Source organism: Dendrobium catenatum, unplaced genomic scaffold, assembly GCF_001605985.2.
Source record: "Dendrobium catenatum unplaced genomic scaffold, ASM160598v2 fragScaff_scaffold_262, whole genome shotgun sequence".
NCBI classification, from domain to species: Eukaryota; Viridiplantae; Streptophyta; class Magnoliopsida; order Asparagales; family Orchidaceae; genus Dendrobium; species Dendrobium catenatum.
In genome coordinates, this window is record NW_021318724.1 from 285,490 (window position 1) to 304,250 (window position 18,761).

The 18,761-nt window shown below is 38.7% G+C and overlaps 3 protein-coding genes across 3 annotated transcripts in view; 2 read left to right on the plus strand and 1 right to left on the minus strand.

Moving 5' to 3' along the window:
- The first annotated feature begins 3,252 nt into the window (after window positions 1-3,252).
- On the plus strand, window positions 3,253-6,018 carry LOC110115760 (30 kDa ribonucleoprotein, chloroplastic). Its single transcript, XM_020849121.2, has 4 exons — window positions 3,253-3,645; window positions 4,812-4,910; window positions 5,396-5,677; window positions 5,785-6,018. Exons 1-4 carry the CDS (start codon window positions 3,289-3,291, stop codon window positions 5,899-5,901), a joined length of 855 nt encoding a protein of 284 aa, XP_020704780.1. The 5' UTR covers window positions 3,253-3,288; the 3' UTR covers window positions 5,902-6,018.
- Window positions 6,019-11,081: 5,063 nt separating this feature from the next.
- Window positions 11,082-13,492, minus strand: LOC110115762 (pentatricopeptide repeat-containing protein At4g04370). Its single transcript, XM_020849123.2, has one exon. It carries the CDS (start codon window positions 13,390-13,392, stop codon window positions 11,179-11,181), a length of 2,214 nt encoding a protein of 737 aa, XP_020704782.1. The 5' UTR covers window positions 13,393-13,492; the 3' UTR covers window positions 11,082-11,178.
- Window positions 13,493-15,240: 1,748 nt separating this feature from the next.
- Window positions 15,241-18,761, plus strand: part of LOC110115763 — a 12,719-nt gene continuing 9,198 nt past the window's right edge. The window contains exon 1 of the mRNA XM_020849124.2: window positions 15,241-15,871. Coding sequence (XP_020704783.1) covers window positions 15,404-15,862 — 459 coding nt within the window. The 5' untranslated portion in view covers window positions 15,241-15,403 and the 3' untranslated portion in view covers window positions 15,863-15,871. The remainder of the gene's footprint in view (window positions 15,872-18,761) is intronic.

Sequence of the window (18,761 nt, forward strand, 5' to 3'; positions counted from 1 at the left end):
TTAATGTAATCAAAGTATGTTATAAAGTTTCTATCATAAAATTATTTTTATTTATAATATTAAATTTAAGAAAATTCATTTTAATCATTAAATTAGTCCTAGTATTCTGAGAATTGTGTTTGATGATTGAATTAAAATTTAATTTTATGAAATGAGAGTTTGGATTTTAGAAAAAAAAAATTTATGTTGAATCATATTTTTTTTATTTGCACTGAATTTTGAATGGATATTTCAAGTTGAAGTATGATTTCATTCATTTAAATTAATATTAATCATGAATACTTTAAATATGTTAAATGCAAGTATTGGCCATGAAATCTAGATCATATAATCCTGATCAAACTGTTTAGTGTTGTTGCGTCCTGGAGTATTCACGGTGGTAGAGAAATATAAAGTTTAGCGTCTTAACGTTATATGAAGATCCAGCACACAAGCAGATACGAGAGAGAGTGTAGCGTTCATAAGAGACACTAGAGTTTTTATATTGAAACCTCTAAAAAGAGGAAAAAATCACGGGGCTTGGCCGAATTTGAATGAATCCACTAGTATTTGCAGTCGATTACAAATGAGGCCCTTCTTAGGGAGAAGACCTTGACTTGATGTCACAAATGTACATCATATAGAACGCATTACATGATGGGAGTTACAATAATCAACATAGACATGTTTGTTTGGTCGACATGACCGTAGTTGATAGGATAAAGGTCGAAAAGACCGTAGTAAGCAGGAGATTGGGATCAGAAAGACTATTGTCCGGCTATGTAGGTTGAAAGGACCAGAGTATGCAGATGACCAAGGTCAGAAAGACCGTTGTCTGGCGATGTAGGTCGAAAGGACCGTAGTAGGCGATAGAGGTCAGAAAGATTGTTGTCTGATGATGTAGGTCGGAAGGACCGTAGTAGGCGACGAAGGTCGGAAGGACCATAGTTGACAGGATACAAGGGTCCAAAAGATCGTAGTTGGTTGGAGATCGGGGTCAGAAAGACTATTGTAGTAGGGCGGTATTCTGGTACAACTTTGGGCATCAAGTGGTGGCCCAATAGAAGTCATGACCTCAAGTGATAATGTGGTCCGGTAGAAGTCCGGGCCTCAGGTGTTGGTCAGGCAAAGTCCAGGTGTCATGTGGTGGTCCGGCAGAAGTCCGGACGTCAGGTGGTGGTATGGCGGAAGTTCGGGCGTCAGGTGGTGATCTGGCGGAAGTTTGGGCCTCAGTTGGTGGTTCGGCAGAAGTTCGGGTCTGAGGTTGTGGTTCTGCGGAAGTTCGGGCCTTAAGTGGTGGTCTGGCTAAAGTCCGGGCCTCATGTGGTGGTCTGGCGAAAGTCCCGGCCTCATGTGGTGTTCCAGCAAAAGTCCGGGCCTAAGGTGGTGGGACGACGGAAGTCCGGGCCTTAGGTGGTGGTCCGACAGAAGTTCTGGCGTCAGGTGGTGGTCCAGGAAAAGTGAGGATGCAAGAGTGATCTCCGATCTCTCTCTTGCTTCGAGACAATTTTTCAAGAGGAATGAGGGGTCTATTTGTATATTCATAGAGTGGAATGGCCCATAAATAGGTGGGAGATCAAGGGCAAATGAAGAGTGATTTGGATGGACTGCCGATACTGAATCTCTTGATCATGGACTATTTGTCGGACATTTGAAGGTCTTAATGATGTCGGAATTCGACGAAATTGGGCTCATTGGTTTTGTCTCATCGAGCTGCTCAATTTAACTATAAGCACGTAATGTTTGGAAACCAATTGGTAATCCAAATTGTGGTTTGAACCTTCCAATAGTGCTTCGGGTCCTTGATTTGGACTCATTGGCGCTCATATTGGGTTGAATTTGGTGTCGTTGGGTTTGTACTTCTAAGACGTTCAATTTGACTATAAGTTTGCTGAAATCAAAGTTCGGATGGTCCCAATTTTAATCTCGAAAGTTTCCAACTTGATTTTGCATCAAGATTCGTGCAAGATCAAGATAAATTTTCGATGATATATCATGTGTAAACATGTAATTATTAATAATAATTGTGTTACTCTCAATGATGAGCATGTACTACAACAATGATGAGATGAATAAGGAAAATTCAATTCAAGATCAATAATCGAGACCAAGCCAAATTATCTTGTGTTAAGCAACAAATAAAATATTATAGACAAGGAGCATCATTTAACTTGATATTGCCCATTCAAATATAATGCATTAGATCCAGCTACTTCAAATCATCTTTCTTACTATATTAATGTTAGGTTTTATGTTACAGGCCAATCCTTTGCTTCTTGTATTGATTTACAATATCTTGAACTTCTCTAAGATCACTTATTCTCCGATCTTCATCTCACATGCTTTGTGGCTCTCTTTCTCTTAAGATTCTACCCGTAATTTTATTTTTTAAACGTCTCTAGAGGATGTAATATAGTGAAAATGTCACTATATGATTTCCCATGCTCTATAGGAATCAAAATTTCATAATTTTTTGAAATTTTCTATATGGGTGTGAAATCGACAAACCGATTAAGCTTACAGTCATCGAAGCATTGGAGGGGTTACATAACACAAATCGCAAGCGTCGCAAGTTGACACACGTGCGCCATTGGCGTTGTGGATGCAAAGACTCAGAGGCAAAGGTCACCCCATTTCCATCCCCGTTTCAAAAATTAGCTTTAAATTATCCTCTAAATTTTGAAAATGTCACACTTCAATTTGCATCTATATTTATATCTAATAAAATTGATTTGATTTTTTGTAATGTATTAAGAACTACATTGGAATTATACTTACATCATTGCCATCCTCATCTAAGTCCTACACTACAAACTCCCAAGCATTATAGTTGTCGCCGCATCCAACCCTGCACAACAACATCACTTGAGCTACATATATCCCATTCAAAGACATTCACCATAACAATCTTAATACAAGGTCAACATTGCATCAATCTCTAGCAAGACCTGTTGTATCCATCTCCACGAACTCTTAATCGTGTCCTCTTCAGCTCGAATTGCATTTTTCATTCATGCCGTAGTTCATGTTGTTGCATACGCGAAATTTGATTTGATACGGTTGGAATGATTTTTTACTGGTTCTTAAAACTGTTTTTAAATACAAATTTTTTTTAATTAATTTTTTTAACTAAATATTTTAAAAAATAATAAAAAAACGTGCCGCAAATGAAGCCCTAATTGGAGCTATGGACAGGGCCAGGTCGGGAGTCGGGCTAGCCCGAACTTGCCCAAACTGATCCGGGATTACAAATCACAACGATTAAAGCAAAGTTCGAGTTCCAGCATACGGCTATTCTGAGCACAAGCTATGGCGCTTCCTCTCCTCCGTCATTACCCTCTCTCTCCTCCAACCCTCCTTTTTCTTCCCTCTTCCAAATCCTATCCACCGAATCCTCCCTTCCCTTTCTCCTCTATCTCCTATTTGCTTCCCTTCTTTAAACAGCGAAACAAGGCAGCACTTATCCGGCAGCAATGCACTCGTATCGCTTCTTCTTCACCCGAAGGAAGCTTGGCTTCGGTGGTATCTGAACAAGGAGCAGAGGAATCTGAAGAGAAGCCGGCGGAGCCTAGTAGGAGGCTAATTGCACAGAACATACGCTGGACTTGCACCGCCGAGGAGATCAAGACCCTCTTTGAAAGGCACGGGACTGTGATCGATGTTGAGGTTTGCTTCTCGATGTCCCCTCCCCGTAATTTGGATTGATGAAGTCCTTTCTATTGGATGCTATATCCAGTAGATTTGAATTATTGGGTTCTTTGTTTCTGCTAATCTTCTGGCAAAAAACGATTCGTTTGATTTTGTCTGCTTCCTACACCTTTGTCGGGTTTTCTAATGGCACATCTATCTGTTAGGTATTTTGTTATTGTCCCCCATTTTTTCTACGAAAGTGCCAAACTACTGTGACGAATCCAAGCCTGGTTAATGCTATAAACTGTTTCCATATTTTTCTTTTGCTTAAGAACTTGTAAAATTAGATGTTGGCTGAATTCGATAAAATTCCTTGAGAATTGCTGCCGAGCGGGAAGCGGCACAGAAAAAAATATTGCCAAAGTAAATCCTTTCTGTTGAGCTTTGAAAAGAAATGAACTGCCATACAAGTTGAAATCCAAAGGGCTACCAAAACGCTCCTTGTTGGAGGAATTTGGTCCTTAAGAAAGAGTGGAGATTAACCCTGAAATTGAAGGGATGGCCAACGTAAACAGTTTGTTTCCGACATCATGAATTGCTTTATAAAGTTCTTTATCTTATTCAGGCTGAACTAATATGTGATAAAATGATCCTGCTATCTTTTCAATAAAACTTTGAGTCTTTCTCTGTGTGATAAAAAAATAATGGAAAGTTGTTAACCTCCAGGTATTGTTAAAAACCTAGAGTACGGAGTCAAAGTGTAGCAACTTAGGTGACTGGTATGTTGAGCAAGTGAAATTGAAAATGTTTTCAGTTCTTAGAAAGAGTATGTATTGAAGTTGTTCTTTCTTCCTTGAGAAGCCCACTTCATGAAGAGCATGTATATGCCCATGCTTCTACAAATCATATCCATGCATGAACTTGAAGATCAATTTATGTGGTGGCTTTATAGGTAGTATGCTTTCTAGGGGTGTTATTGCTACTAGACCTGAATTTTGTTTAACTTTTTAAACTGCCAACAGGAAAAAGTTGAATTTATCAATTTAAACTACTTTTCAGTTAATTTTATCCCCTTATTTGCTGCGTTAGCTCCATTCCTTGAGGGCTACTTTTGTTTAATGTCAGTTTTTTATATGTCTTGCTTTGTTTATGTTTCCTCTGGTAATTTATGTAAATAAAATTTATTGCATTTGTTTTTCCAGCTTTCAATGTATGATAATAGCAGAAACAGGGGATTGGCATTCATCACCATGGCTTCTGAGGAAGAGGCTATTTTGGCTCTCAGTAATCTGAAGTCTTATGTGAGTATTTTTTAAGTTAGGCTTTGAAAGAATTTTGTATTGATTTCTTTCTTGAAACAAAGTAAAGCTGATGTTTCTCACCCCAACCCTCACTCTCTCCCATTCTCATTCTGAAAACTAATCTCTAAACCCTAAAATCTCTCATACATGTTCACCTAAGCATGTCCCCAGGCAATTTTCCTCGCACAATAGTAATCAAGATTCTTATTTGAGTAATTTTAAGCCTATGCTTTTCATAATATGTAGATTTCTCCAATAAAAAATGCTGAATTATGTCTTCCTTTCTCTCTTGCTCCTCTTTCTCCCACTCATAGATACAGTCATACACACCAATAGATACAGTCATACACACCAACTCACACCGACACTATTCCATGGATACAGACTTTCAAAACGCTTGCTATCATAGCTGGAGAAAGGGACTTTATGATGAAATCTAATATACTTTATCCCTCCCTAATTTTACACAAGAACTCCATGTCTAGGACTTGAATGGCCGAGTCATAAAGGTGGGGTTTGCAAGGTCTTTGAAGAAAAAGTCCGATCAGGAAACAACAGCTTCAACAGCAACATTTAATGTATTTGTTGGGAACTTGGCTTGGAGGGTAAGGTCTCGAGATCTGAGAGAACTTTTTGGCAACACTGGGAAACTGATATCTGCTGAAGTCATTTTTCAAAGCAACCCGAGGAGATCAGCCGGTTATGGATTTGTCTCCTACTCTACAGAAGAAGAAGCAGAGGCAGCAATAACTGCGCATAATGAGAAGGTGGACAAATATCTTTGATTTTTCTGATTTGCATTCAAAGTATTGCGCCAATGCTCTTTTTATGTAGATATGGACTAAACGTATTGCTTTTATTCTTGTTTTTTCAGAGATTAATGGGAAGGAAGGTACGCCTGGTTCTTGGAAAACCACAAGCGGATAAATCTGAAGGAAAATCTTCTGATGATTTGCTGCCTTTTGAGGCATCAAGCGAATCAAATCCTTGAGGAGAAATTCTATTCTAAATTGATGGTATTCTTGATTTGGCATAGCAAGAAATTAGTTTTGTTGTGACAAATAAGTAATTTTTGTTTAATAAGAAATCATGAGTTTAATTATTTGAATTTTCTTGTTAAGCTGTAAGAGAATTGTGAAAAAAAAAATACGCTCAGGAGTTTCTAACTGAACCCCTTAGGAGGAGTCTAGTGCATGCCTCGTGTCTTTATTATTAATTAATTAACAAAACATTCATTCTAAATTTCAAAGGAGATTTATGAGAACTAATTTAGTTGTTTAGGTACATTTTCACATTGAAGCAGCTTTTTTTAGAGTAAATGTAGGGTTGTGACCAAGTTTTATTCTAGATCAGAATGCATGCTTGAAGATTCCACTCTCAGGTTGCATCCCAGACCTTCATCTTTTATGTAGCACATGTTGTTAATTACTCTACCCATATTATAAGTACACCAAAAAGATAATATTGTCAACCATCTAGATGATAGTTACTACCTGTCAACTATTGTTGATGGTATTGACGGAGACTACAGGGAGGGTTTTTATTTGTTTATGGAGAATATGCGTAAGTGTTGAGTATCATCTTTAAAGCATTTAGGAGATAGCTTGTGACAGGAGTCGCCGATTTGTAAATATATTAGGTTAATGAAGATAGAACAATTTGATTAGTATAATGAGGGTTGTCAAATCAATGCCCTGCATTGTTATACTAGAAGATTTAATGATGATATAATTTACAGATGGTACTACACTTGATATGATGACCTTCAATTCTCAAAGTGGATTTGACAACAATGAGTTGGCATCACGCTTTTGTGCATGATAGGACTCTTCCATCAAATCTCTTTTCATAAAAAGAGGAAGGGATCCCTTGTGCTTTTTTTTTTTTGGGAAAATTTGGGGCCTAAGCCCATATATTACTATGAAAAGAAAAGATTACAAGTAAAAACACCCCAACATAAGCAAAAACAAAAACTTATGTAGGACAAAGGAAATAAGAAATCTCAACTATACCACCCATTACAAACAAAATACAATTAGAGAACCAAAAATGTGGTAAGTAGCAGATAAATAAGCTTGAAGACTGCAACAGCTGACCGAACAGTAGGGAATGCATTGGAATGAGACCTCATTGCACAGTAGTGAGAAGATCCAAACTCCAAAACCCAGAGCCTGCAGAATTAGAGAAACAAAACTAGCTCCCAAGCCAAAAAGACTGGACTCAGGAAAACAGTAGAGAACGTGAAAATAAAGGAACCCTGGTTGCCCGAAGACCGTCCAAGGGGCATGCAATTGGGAGCATCATCATCGTCCAGTCTAAGCTTAGCAGGCAAAATAAAGGGACAAAGGGACCCGAGAGATTCCAGCGTCTTACATTTTATCCAGCAAAGCAATTGCACTTTTCCATTTCATAATCTTCTGATAGGAAATACTTGAGTTCGCAAGTAACCCTAAGGTAATACTTGAGTTCGCAAGCAACCCTAGTCAAAATCAGCCCAAAACAGTGAGCAAAACTGCTGTCCCAGCAGTTTTACAGCAGCTCCGCAGCAGGAAATGCACCCAAACAGAGAAAAATAAGGAAAAGAAACAAGGTTTCCACTAGTAGATGCAAGAAAACAAAGAAAGATACAACGTCCTTCGATTCGAGAGGAAGAACAACTCTCCACAAGTCTCTAGCAAACCCTAGAGCCCAAGCACACAATGAGATCTCAAACTTTTCCTTCTAATTCAAGATCCGGACCTAATTCCCCCCTTTCCCCCTCTTTAACTCTCATCCCCATACAAAATCCCTAAACAGCCCTTCTATTCAAATTTCCCCCCCTTTCCATTCAAATTTTCCCTCCAACCCTTGAATTAACTCCATGTGGGGCCCGCCTAGAGTAAGTAAGGATTGGAGGGGCCCGCCTAACATCTTCTCAAACATATTACGTTTAATATAATTCAGCACTGTAGTAAAGCATTGAAAATTCCCACCAAACCTTCTATTATTCCTTTCTTTCCAGATGTAATAGATAATACAACAAACCGCCAACTTATAAAACTTCAAGACCTCAGAATTCCTACTAAATTCACCATTAATCCAGTCAAAAGTTTGCATAATCGAGGGCCTTAAAAGAAAAGTATCCATCCCAGGAATAAGACCTTTTAAAATAGAGTAGTAGGAACATTCAAAAAAAAGATGAGTAACAGATTCCTCGTGTAAGTCACGTAAGCTACACCTAGCAGGAACATGAATGTGCCTAATAAGTAGAGCATCAGCCGTCTTTAAGCCCCCCACTAAAGCAAGTCAAACAAAAACCGAATGTTTAAGAATATGCTTTTTATGCCAAACCAGTTGGAACCAATTACAGTCTGGTAGATCTGAGTGGAACTCAGCAAGGTAATATTTAAACTTAAAAATATTGCTGTTATTCCAAAGCAAGCAAGGCCCAAAACCTTCAGAAATATTCAAACTTTCCACTACCTGATGCAACAGAGTAGGAAGCACCCCAGATAGCTCCCAGCAAACTCCAGAAATAAGCTCAGAAAGCATGATATCCGGCATAATAAAAGTGGCACCCTCCCCTATATAATCCCCTAATGTAGAATTAAAACACCAATGGCCCCATTTAAAGGAAATAGGAGAACTATGAAAGATAGTAAACTGAAAACAATGTTTGGCATGAACAGCAGTACTGCATATAGATTTCCAAAGTTTAGAAGCAGAAAACAGAGGCGGCTTCCATGGAGAGCTGTATTTGGATAAAAGCCAGGTGGAAAGAGGAGAAGTGCCATTATACATCCTGGTGATGACAGAACAATTAAAAGCATATTGCAAAGCAAATATGGAAGGTATGCCCAAACCCCCTTTGATTTTAGGTAAACAAATTTTGTCCCAAGAAACCATATGAAGTTTCTTAGAAGAATGGACATCGCCAAAAAACAGAAATCTGGAGCTAACTTTTTTAAAAACTTTGTACACAGATTTAGGTAATATTGAGCCCCGAATCCAATATGCAATAGTATTTTGAATAGTAAATTTAAGATACTGAAGTCTCCCAGCAAAAGACAGTAAATTAGCCTTTCACCCATTGAGTTTCCTGTTTAAATTGTCTACCAAAGGGAGATAATCAGCAATATTGAGCCTGTAAAAGGATAGAGGAATACCAAGATATGTAATTTTGTTATCAATGGAATGAATGGAAAGCGCTTGACATAACTCTTGCTGATTCCTCTGATGCTTAGGGAACATAATAGAGCTTTTATCATAATTTATATAGAGACCCGAGGAGTTTGAAAACTCCCTAAGAGCAGATACAAGAATTTGACAGCTCCCAAGAGTAGCCTCCCCAAAGATCAAAACGTCATCTGTATAAAGCAAATGAGTGAGGGAGAAATTGTCATTGGATATACCTTTGAACCCTCTCCCTTCCAAAAGATTAGAAAAAGCATCCATGACAAGACAAAAAAGGTAAGGACTAAGAGGACAACCCTGCCTCAACCCAGCAGTAGAGGAAAAATATCCATCAAGAGCACCGTTTAAAACAATGGAGAAATTAACATCTGAGATGCAGACCTTTATCCAACTGACAAAGAGACTAGGAAACCCTTTCTGAGTTAACCTAGCCAATAAAAACTGACGGGAAACTGAATCAAAAGCTTTCTTAATATCTAATTTAGCACAAAAAATATTTGCTCCACCTCTTTTACCAGCATAATAGAGTATGTCACTAGCAAGCAAAATATTATATGTAGACACTCTAGCTTTCACAAACCCCGCCTGGTTATCCATAACAATCAAGCTCATAACCGGTTTTAACCTTGCAGCCATAATCTTAGCAACAATTTTATACAAGACATTACACAAAGCAATAGGTCTGTACTCAGAAATGTTGGCGGCGTTTTTATGTTTAGGGATAAGGGCTAAGGCAGTAGATTTGACCCCTTTAGGAAGGAACTCTTTAAGAAAAAAGGATCTAATAGCCCTACAAACAGTAGGGCCAAGAATGTGCCAGCCAAATTTATAAAAATGAAAATAAAAGCCGTCTGGCCCAGGAGCAGAAGTTGAAGAACCCATAAAAACAGCAGATTTTATATCCTCATCCGTCACATATGAAGTAATAGAGGTAGCATATTCATCAGGTAAAGCAGTACCAATAGGGAAGGAGTCCAAGGCCAAACTGCAAGGAGGAATGGGGTTGTACAGGTCTTGAAAGTATTGAATTATAGAGGAAATCACTTCAGCCCTTGTGCTTTTAATTTGTGTACTTTGTCCCTCGAATCTCCTAATTTTTAGGATCATGGCATCCATTTCCACTGCAACCATCTCCAAAGCATTTAATATGAAAGTCATCTTGACATGTTCGAGCATAAGGTCCTTTCTTTGTCTATCTTTGATAGTAGTGCATTAAAGTTTGAGTTTGTAGCGATAACTGGTTATTGGAAAACCAAAGTTGGTGAGAGAGGCTCATAATGCTCCCCAAGCCTGGCAGAGTTTGCCTCTTTGTTGACTAATTTTGTTATGGGCTATAACTTTCATTCAAAGAGGTGATGGCGAAGTTCTTAACATGTAGGGGTATTGTTCATGCGTGGATCATTTTGAATTGCTATGCCATTATTTGAGGCATTTTCTAGTTCTCTCAATGTTATGAGGTAAGCGGGTCACCTGTTCAGTTATAGGTGGGCCTTGGAGACTTCTTATGCATGACATCTTGACATCCATTGGTTATAAGAACTGGGCCCTCATCAACCCTGTTAAAAAATGGAATAAGTATTTCTTATTTGTGGTGCTGGTTACTAAAAACTAGGTGCTGTCAATTGAATCCTTCAATTCAATCATTAGCCCCTTGTAGTGGCAAGAGGAAAAAAATTTCAAATGCAGAGGCTATATTTGTTTTATCTAGAGCGCCGGATCAGTCAGAATAAGGACAAAGTAGACTTGTAAAATTTTCAATTAATTTTATTTGTGTTTGATTATGTTATGTGATTCAAAATATGTTCTCTAGATTTCAAACTACCAAACCAAAATTCAACTCAATCTAGTTTCCACATCCCAATTCTTCAAAAAGCATCACTCAGAGAAATATATTTGATCCTTCAGATAGCGTAAAAGCAAAATCCTTATCAGAATTGGCCGATCTAAGAGAAGTTATAATTCTCACAGTGGCCATTCATCTTATCCGAATACCATCAATGCAGGAAATTGAAGATTAAGAGGGATATTGTTTGAACTCAGAGAAGTACAGATGTCTGGAGAGAATTTCTACATGCTTATGACAGTATTTTAAATTTCAAATAAATGGTTTGATATCTTTCATCTCATAATGAAAGGTTTTTAACAGCAAAAGAATATCATCCCACTGCGGGTGTGAAGCATCATAAGCGAAGAATGTGTTTTTGCTCCCATTCACCTCCACAAAGCTCCACCCTGGTATCTTCTTCAATCCCAATGTCCTCATTCTTGTCAATGTCTGCCCAAATCCATCCCAGCAATTCATTGCAGCATAGTTATGTGCCAACTGCAGATAACTCCCAGAAGACTCTGGCTTCAACTTAATCATCTCTTTCACAACCTCCTCTGCTAGATCAGCACCACCACTTGCCCTGCAAGCATCCAAAATGATCCCCAAAACATCAGCATTAGCCATCAGCGACATCCTTCGAAAGAATCTGAAAGCTTCTTCCACATTTCCAGCTCTGCAAAGGAGATCGACAACGCAACCGCAATGCTCAATCCATGGCTGTATTCCAAACTCTTCTTTCATGGAATTGAAGATGGCCAGGCCTTCAGAAACAAGCCCAGAGTGACTGCAAGCTGATAGTACAGAAAGGAACATAACATTATTTGGCTTCATTTCAGTACTGAGAAACCTGGAGTACATCCTAAGAGCAACATCCCCCATTCCATGACTTCCATAACCTGCAATGATCACGCTCCATGATACCATATCCTGCTCCAGCATTCGATTGAAGCATTTCTGTGCCGTTTTAATATCACCACATTTGGAATACATGTCAACCAAAGAAGTCTCCATGGAAAGGGAACAGTTCAGCTCATGCCTGATCATGAAGTTATGAATTGACCTCCCTTGGTGGAGTGCCCCCAATGATGCACAGCTTTGGAGGAGGGATACAATAGTGATTGTATCTGGTGTTTGCATTACTGAAATCATTCTGATGAAGAAATAAAATGCTTCCTCAAGATGGCCATTATGAGCAAAACCTGAAACAACTGCATTCCAAGAGACCAAGTCTCTGTTCTGCATCAACTCGAACAACTGTTGGCCCTGTCTCATGTGGCTGCATTTCATGTACAGGGTTATGAGAGAGTTCTCAGCAGCTGTATCTAAAGCCAATTTCTGCCTTACGATGAAGCCATGGATAGAAGCACCAATTCTGAACATTCCGAGCTGTGCAGAAGCTGACACTGCACTTGCTATGGTTGTATTCAATGGTGTCAGTCCAGTAGAAATCATCTTATGAAACACTAACAGAGCTTCATCAGCTCGATCGTTATGAGCGAGACCAGAGATCATTGCAGTCCACAGCACGACATCCTTCTCCGAAGATAGATCGAAAAGCTTGAATGCATAATCCAATTTACCAAATTTCAGATACAGGCTTACAAGGGAGGTAAGAAGATGGAAATCTGATACAAACCCAGATGTTATGACTAAGGCCTGAATCAAACAGCCCAGCTGAACAGAACACCTGGTATTGTTTGTGAATAACGATAGCAAAGACCCATATGTTTGCTGATCTGGAAAGAAACCTGCCAGTCTCATTTTATGTATCAGGTCCATTGAACTTTTTACCTCTCCATTTCTGGAGTAACCTGCTATCATTGAATTCCAAGAAATACAGTCTTTGAATGGCATTGAATCGAACAACATTCGAGCAAAGTCCGCTCTTCCGCACAACGAATACACATTCATCATAGAATTCATGATAATGAGATCTTTCTCGAAGCCAAAATGGCTCACCAAAGCATGCAAGGATTGCAGAAGGTATAAATCAGAGATCCCTGAGATTAATCCAAGCAAAGTAACTGAATTGGGTCGTATTCCGTCGTTCAACATCTTGTTATAAGTACAGAAGGCCATATTCAAATTAGCTGACCGACAATACGCCGAGATGAGGGCCGAATAAGGAACAACGTTTTTTATAGGCATTTGGTCGAACACCCGGTGGGCATCGGAGATGCGCCCGTTTACCGCGTACATGTGGAGGAGGGAGGTGGCAAGGTAGGGTTCGGCCGTGAGGCCCAGTACGACAGCGCGCTGATGGAGGATGTGGCCGACGGGAAGGAGGCTTAGGGAGGCGCATGTCTTGAGGAGAGGAGGAAAGTCGTTTGGGTGAGAAGGCGCCGTAGCGATTGAGGGGAGGCGGTGGAGATCCTGTAGATGGTTGGATGGCCGGAATTCTGCGGCGGCTGTTGGAGGAGGAGGTGGAGGCGGAGTTTTTATATGTGGACTAGTGGCGTGAGAAGGTCTAACATGTTTCATGTATCTTCAAAGTATCGGTTGCCTGTTGACAAATAGCATCAGGATTCAAGTGCCTCACAAATCATTTGATTTATTTTTTATGGTTAAAAACTTAAAATAGAATAATATTCTTTTATTTTTTTTAAATGTAAATATTTTTTATAGATTTAATTTAATTAAAAAAAATAGTGGAGATTTTCTTATGGATGATGCCCAAAGTCATCTTATAAGATCATGCCACTTAACAAATAATGCTAGTCATATGAGAAGGAAATACGACTCTTTCCTAAGATGGGAGACTTGTTCGATAGTAGATACATGGTCTTGTTTTCATCATGACTGCAAAGGCATGGTGATTGGGATGAAAGCTATTTAGAGCATCAATGTGGTATTATTTGGTTACGTGGTATTGTTTTATTAAAATATATGCATTTGAGAAATATCCAGTAATTAAAAAAAGAGATTTTTGCATACAGAACACTTACAAGTTTCTTATTAACTCATATAACACCTAAATTTACTTATTTACACACCTACCACTTAAAATGTCTTTTACTTTCTAAAATACCACTCTCTCTCCCTCTCCGTCAAAATCCACCGGATATCCTTCTTTGTGCGCAAAGCCTTGACGACAGCAAAATCCATCGTTGAAATCTTCCTCTTATGTTCAAGAAGGATAAAACCAGAGAGCTTCAACAGGTGCTCTTTTCTTATTCCAGTCAAGTATGACAATGGTGGTTTAAGAAATCTAGCTTAAAACCCGTCGTCCCGTGTCAAAAGCTATGTAATGCAAAATTAAAACTGCCGCCTAATCTATAAAATAATATAATTCACATTTCAATGCAAAGTAGTTATTTGTCATTTTTTTTCCTTTCTTCTTTTTCTTCTCCTTGCTCAAAGAAAGGATTTTATTTCTGCTAGAGTCCTTGCCTTCTTCTCCTTCTTATTTGGTTAAAAATAAAGCGTTTGATTTTGGAGAGGAAGAGAAAAAGGCATGGAGGAAAAAAAGATGGAACTCGCCAAAGGCGCCACCTTATTTGGGGCTGAATGCTCTCCGGAGCGCCAGCCGCTCGCTGGTGATTGCACAGTATCGGAATCGACTTGGGATATATGGGATCGGCTCTTCAAGGAGGGTTATAGGCTTGATGTCATCGTCCACACCAGTAGCGGCAACATCCTTGCCCATGCTAGCGTTCTGGCAAGCTTTTTCAGCGCCCACTTCATTTCGGCAGCGTAGTATTGAGTCGATTTTGAAGGAGAGGATGACCTAGTGGTATTTTAGAAAGTAAAAGACGTTTTAAGTGGTAGGTGTGTAAATAGCTAATTTTAGGTATTAGATGAGTAAATAATAAATTTTTAAATATTATGTATGTAAAAATCCCTTAAAAAAGTATCTTAACAATATATGAGTTTTTATTGGATAAAAATTAAATATTGCTATATTTTAAATAATGATTATACAAGAGTTCTCAACTCTAATTAATTTTTTTATTTTATATGATCATACATTTAAAATATTACTCTAATGCTTATATTTGATATTTTTGATGAAATTAAAAAAAAAATACTATAATCATTTTTTTATTTTCATTCTTATTTTATAACTTAATCACTAATTAATTTCATATTTATAATTCTCAAATTTGTACTCCTTAAACATCTGTATATTTTTATCAAGTTAAGAAAATTAAAATAATAATAATATAAAATATATCTTCAAAGTAAAAAAAAAAAAGTAATAATTTAAAAAATATTTTTGATATAAATAAAAAATTAAGCAATCTTTAATTCAGAAATATTATTACTTTCATCCGATTAAGAAAAAGTATATGCGTATATCTCTGTATTTTTATTCCACGGCTACCTTATTCTTTGCAACCCGTGGAAGGCAAACTAAAAGCAATGGCTTCCCGCACGCTTCCTCCAACTGCTCCTCACCAAACCCCCCAACCCCCACACTATCTCCCATTCTTCTCTTTCTCCCCAAGAAAACCAACGCCATCTCTTCCACTTCCTCCTCCTCCTCCTCCTCATGGATTTCCCCACTCCTAAACCTAAAAACAACTTCTCCGACGACCCTCTCATGCCCCTAACCCTCTCCCATCGCTCCCCTCATCTCCTCACCAACTGCGATCTCCCTCCGCCGCTCCAACTCTTCACCCCTCTCCTCTTCGACGACGAAACCCCTAGCGTACTAAGAGCCCTGCGCCTCTCGCAATCGAGGGCGAGGGAGGCCGAGGAGCGCGTTGAACTCGCCGCTGCAAAGAGCGCTCGATTGGCTTCCATGCTCTTAGATGAATCGCTGCGGATTTCAGCTCACAGGCGTTGGGTGATGATGCTGGAGTCCGAAGTCTCCGCGCTCAATAAGAGGCTTTCGCAAGCCGCCAAGGAAGATGGTGATGGAGCCGCCGACTTCGCTTGGTGCATAGCTCTTGCGCTCTGTCTAGGGATTGCCGGCGTCGGCTTCGCCCTCGGCCGGTTCCTGTTCTGAGACCATTAGGTTTGTGAATTGATCCGACTATGTTTCGATTTGTAATTTTTTCTTCTTTTATCATTTCCAGAGAACAGAATACAGAGTTCTCTGCTTTGAATCTGTTGTTTCTATATAGATTTACATTTACGAACTTGATTCAGTGATTGCATTGTCGATGTTCTAATTTAAACTGATTGATGAATTGAGATTGGTTGATTACAAATGTGCAGAAAAATCACAGGTTTAAGGGTTTGCATTCGAAGGTTCTGATCAATTGATTGAGGAATTTATTAAATCGATTACACTGAATCAAGTTAGAAGTATAATAGGGCAGACCAACTAAGAGGTAGAACAAAAGCAAACCGAACTAGGATATAATTTGATTTATTCTAATCGACTTTGATTTAACTAAATTTTGAAATCCTAATAAACGATAATGCCTTTGATTATAATTTAGTTAGATTGGTTCACTGATTTATTTTGCCAATTAAATGAAATTAAATTATAGGCAGAGTAAAAATATAGAATAATAATAATAAATTTTCATTATTTGATTATTTGCTCATTGTATTTGGTTTTCAGTTTAACCTTTTTTTTATTATTAACCGAAATTAAAATAACCTTTACTCCTAAATCAAAATTAAACGATTATTTAAGAAATCTAATAAAATTAGTCAAATATATTCGATTCAATTCAATTTTTTCGGTTCAAACTTGCTAATGCACAACCCTACACAAGTTTAAATGTATGGCATTTAGTTCTTAATGTTGGAAGTAAATCACACAACGAAACAAGAAAGAAAAGAAAATATTGGAGATGAACATCAAGATTTAACATAGAAAAATCCTACATCGATAAAAAATCATAGAGTCACACCACACCATATTACTTGAAAATTAGGAGAAATTGTACAAATCTCATTCTCTCTTACTCTCTCATTATCTTATTTCACTTCTTCACATCATTTTGCCTTAGAACTAACAAAGAAGTACACCTCTATTACTTGAAGGGACGCAACCCTTGAAGTTAAAATATCAAAAACAAAGAAAGAAAATTGCCCAGGTAGACTCGCTGCTGCGCAGTATCGAGGTTTGAAGTGCTGCAATGCTTTGCACTTTCTCAAGACTACAATGTCGCCGCACTGCATCCTATGACACTATAATGCACAAGTATACAATGCTCTAATTATATAGCCTTGTGGCGTTGAACAACTATAAAAGAAAAAAAAAAAAAGAAATTTGGGTGCAAGGCCACTCAACCCCAAGTAGGGGGAGGCCCCCTATAAGCCATTAAATAGCTTGACCGGTGGAATTGAGTTATAAGTCAACAGTACAAATCAGTAGATCAACACAATCAGATTCCAACTAACACTCAAGAACTTTTAATGTACTTTCCAATCACTGTATTCCCAAGTTGATCTATTGTAGACCGAGATGGGTAAGTAGTAGGGGTGTCAAAAGTTGACATGACCCAAAACCCAACCTGAACCCGACCCGAAAAAATTTGGGTTCGGGTCAACCCGTTTGTATAATCGATTGGGTCAAGGTTTGAATTTTTGACCCGTATGAAAAACAGGTTGGGTTCAAGTTGATCCGAAAACCCACGGGTTGACTCGACTAACTCGCATTGTGACCCTCGTCTCCGCCTAGCCCAGTCACCATGGACCACATGTAATTCGCACCTACGACCTCGCCAGACACCGTCTGCATTCGCCTAGCCCACATGAGTGCGAATTCGCCCCAGGCTTCTACAACATGACCCGCCTCTGCTAGTCGACTTGCCAGACCTAGGTGCCTGGCCTCCTCACTCGATTAGTCCAATGGTGTTCAAGCCCTATATGCTCAGGCTGTTTATGCCCAGGCCAAATCGGGTTCGATCATAATCTGACTCGTTGATGCAAATTGACACCCATAACTAGTAGGCTATTTTGGGTTTGACATATCAACTCATGTGTCGATGAGATACAAAATCTGAGCGGGTGCGGCACAGCCTAGCTTCTTTTGGACAGAAAATGAAATCTGAGATTTTTTATTATCCATTTGTTAAATTTGCTTGTAATTTGTCTTTCTTTGTAGCTCCTAAATTTTCTTACAAGTGATCGTTAATTACTGTTTTTTATTAGTTAATTATTCAAATCTTGTAGAAAGTTTGAAGCTTACTGAAGTTCATATTCTCTCATTTTCAATAGCCAGGCAATGGCTGAACAATATAAACTGTAATATGCTTAGGTTTCATTTGAGACTTTTTTATCTCTTTACAAAGGAATTTTTTAGTATAAAATTTTTTTAGTTTAATAGAATTTTTTTATTAAAAACTATTTCAGAAAATAATAAAAAAATTGCCCCAAACTAAATCTTAGCATATCTTAGTTTATTTATTTTATTTATTCATCAAGGTTCGATGTTCTATGTAATCAGTTGTGTTGCGTTCTGGAATATTCGCGGCGGTAGAGAAATATATAGTTTAACGTCTTAGCGTTGTACGAAGATCCAGCACACAATCAGATAAGTGAGAGGATGTAGCATTCATAAGTGACACCAGAGTTTTTACGTGGAAAACCCCTGAAAAAGGGGGAAAAACCACGGGGCCTGGCCCGGTTTGAATGAATCCACTAGTATTTGTAGTCGATTACAAATGAGGCCCTTCCTTAGGAGAAGGCCTTGGATTGATGTAGCAAATGTACATCATATAGATTGCATTACATGGTAAGAGTTACATATACAGGTTTGTTTGGCCTGAAGGACCATAGTCGGCAGGAGACCGTAGTCGGCAGGAGACCGTAGTCGGCCGGAGACCGTAGTCGGCCGGAGACCGTAGTCTGCAGGAGACCGGGGTCTGAATGTCGGGCTTTAAGCAGGACGTCGGGTCTTCAGCAGGACGTAGGGACTGGACGTCGGGCCTTAAGCAGGACGTCGG

What these genes read in the sequence shown, in the direction of transcription:
- LOC110115760 (XM_020849121.2), top strand. Translation starts at nt 3,289, where the DNA reads ATGGCGCTTCCTCTCCTCCGTCATTACCCTCTCTCTCCTCCAACCCTC. An exon ending in GGACTGTGATCGATGTTGAG is followed by an intron (nt 3,646 to 4,811) that starts GTTTGCTTCTCG and finishes TTGTTTTTCCAG; the next exon opens with CTTTCAATGTATGATAATAG. An exon ending in TCAGTAATCTGAAGTCTTAT is followed by an intron (nt 4,911 to 5,395) that starts GTGAGTATTTTT and finishes CTCCATGTCTAG; the next exon opens with GACTTGAATGGCCGAGTCAT.
- LOC110115762 (XM_020849123.2), bottom strand. Translation starts at nt 13,392, where the DNA reads ATGAAACATGTTAGACCTTCTCACGCCACTAGTCCACATATAAAAACT.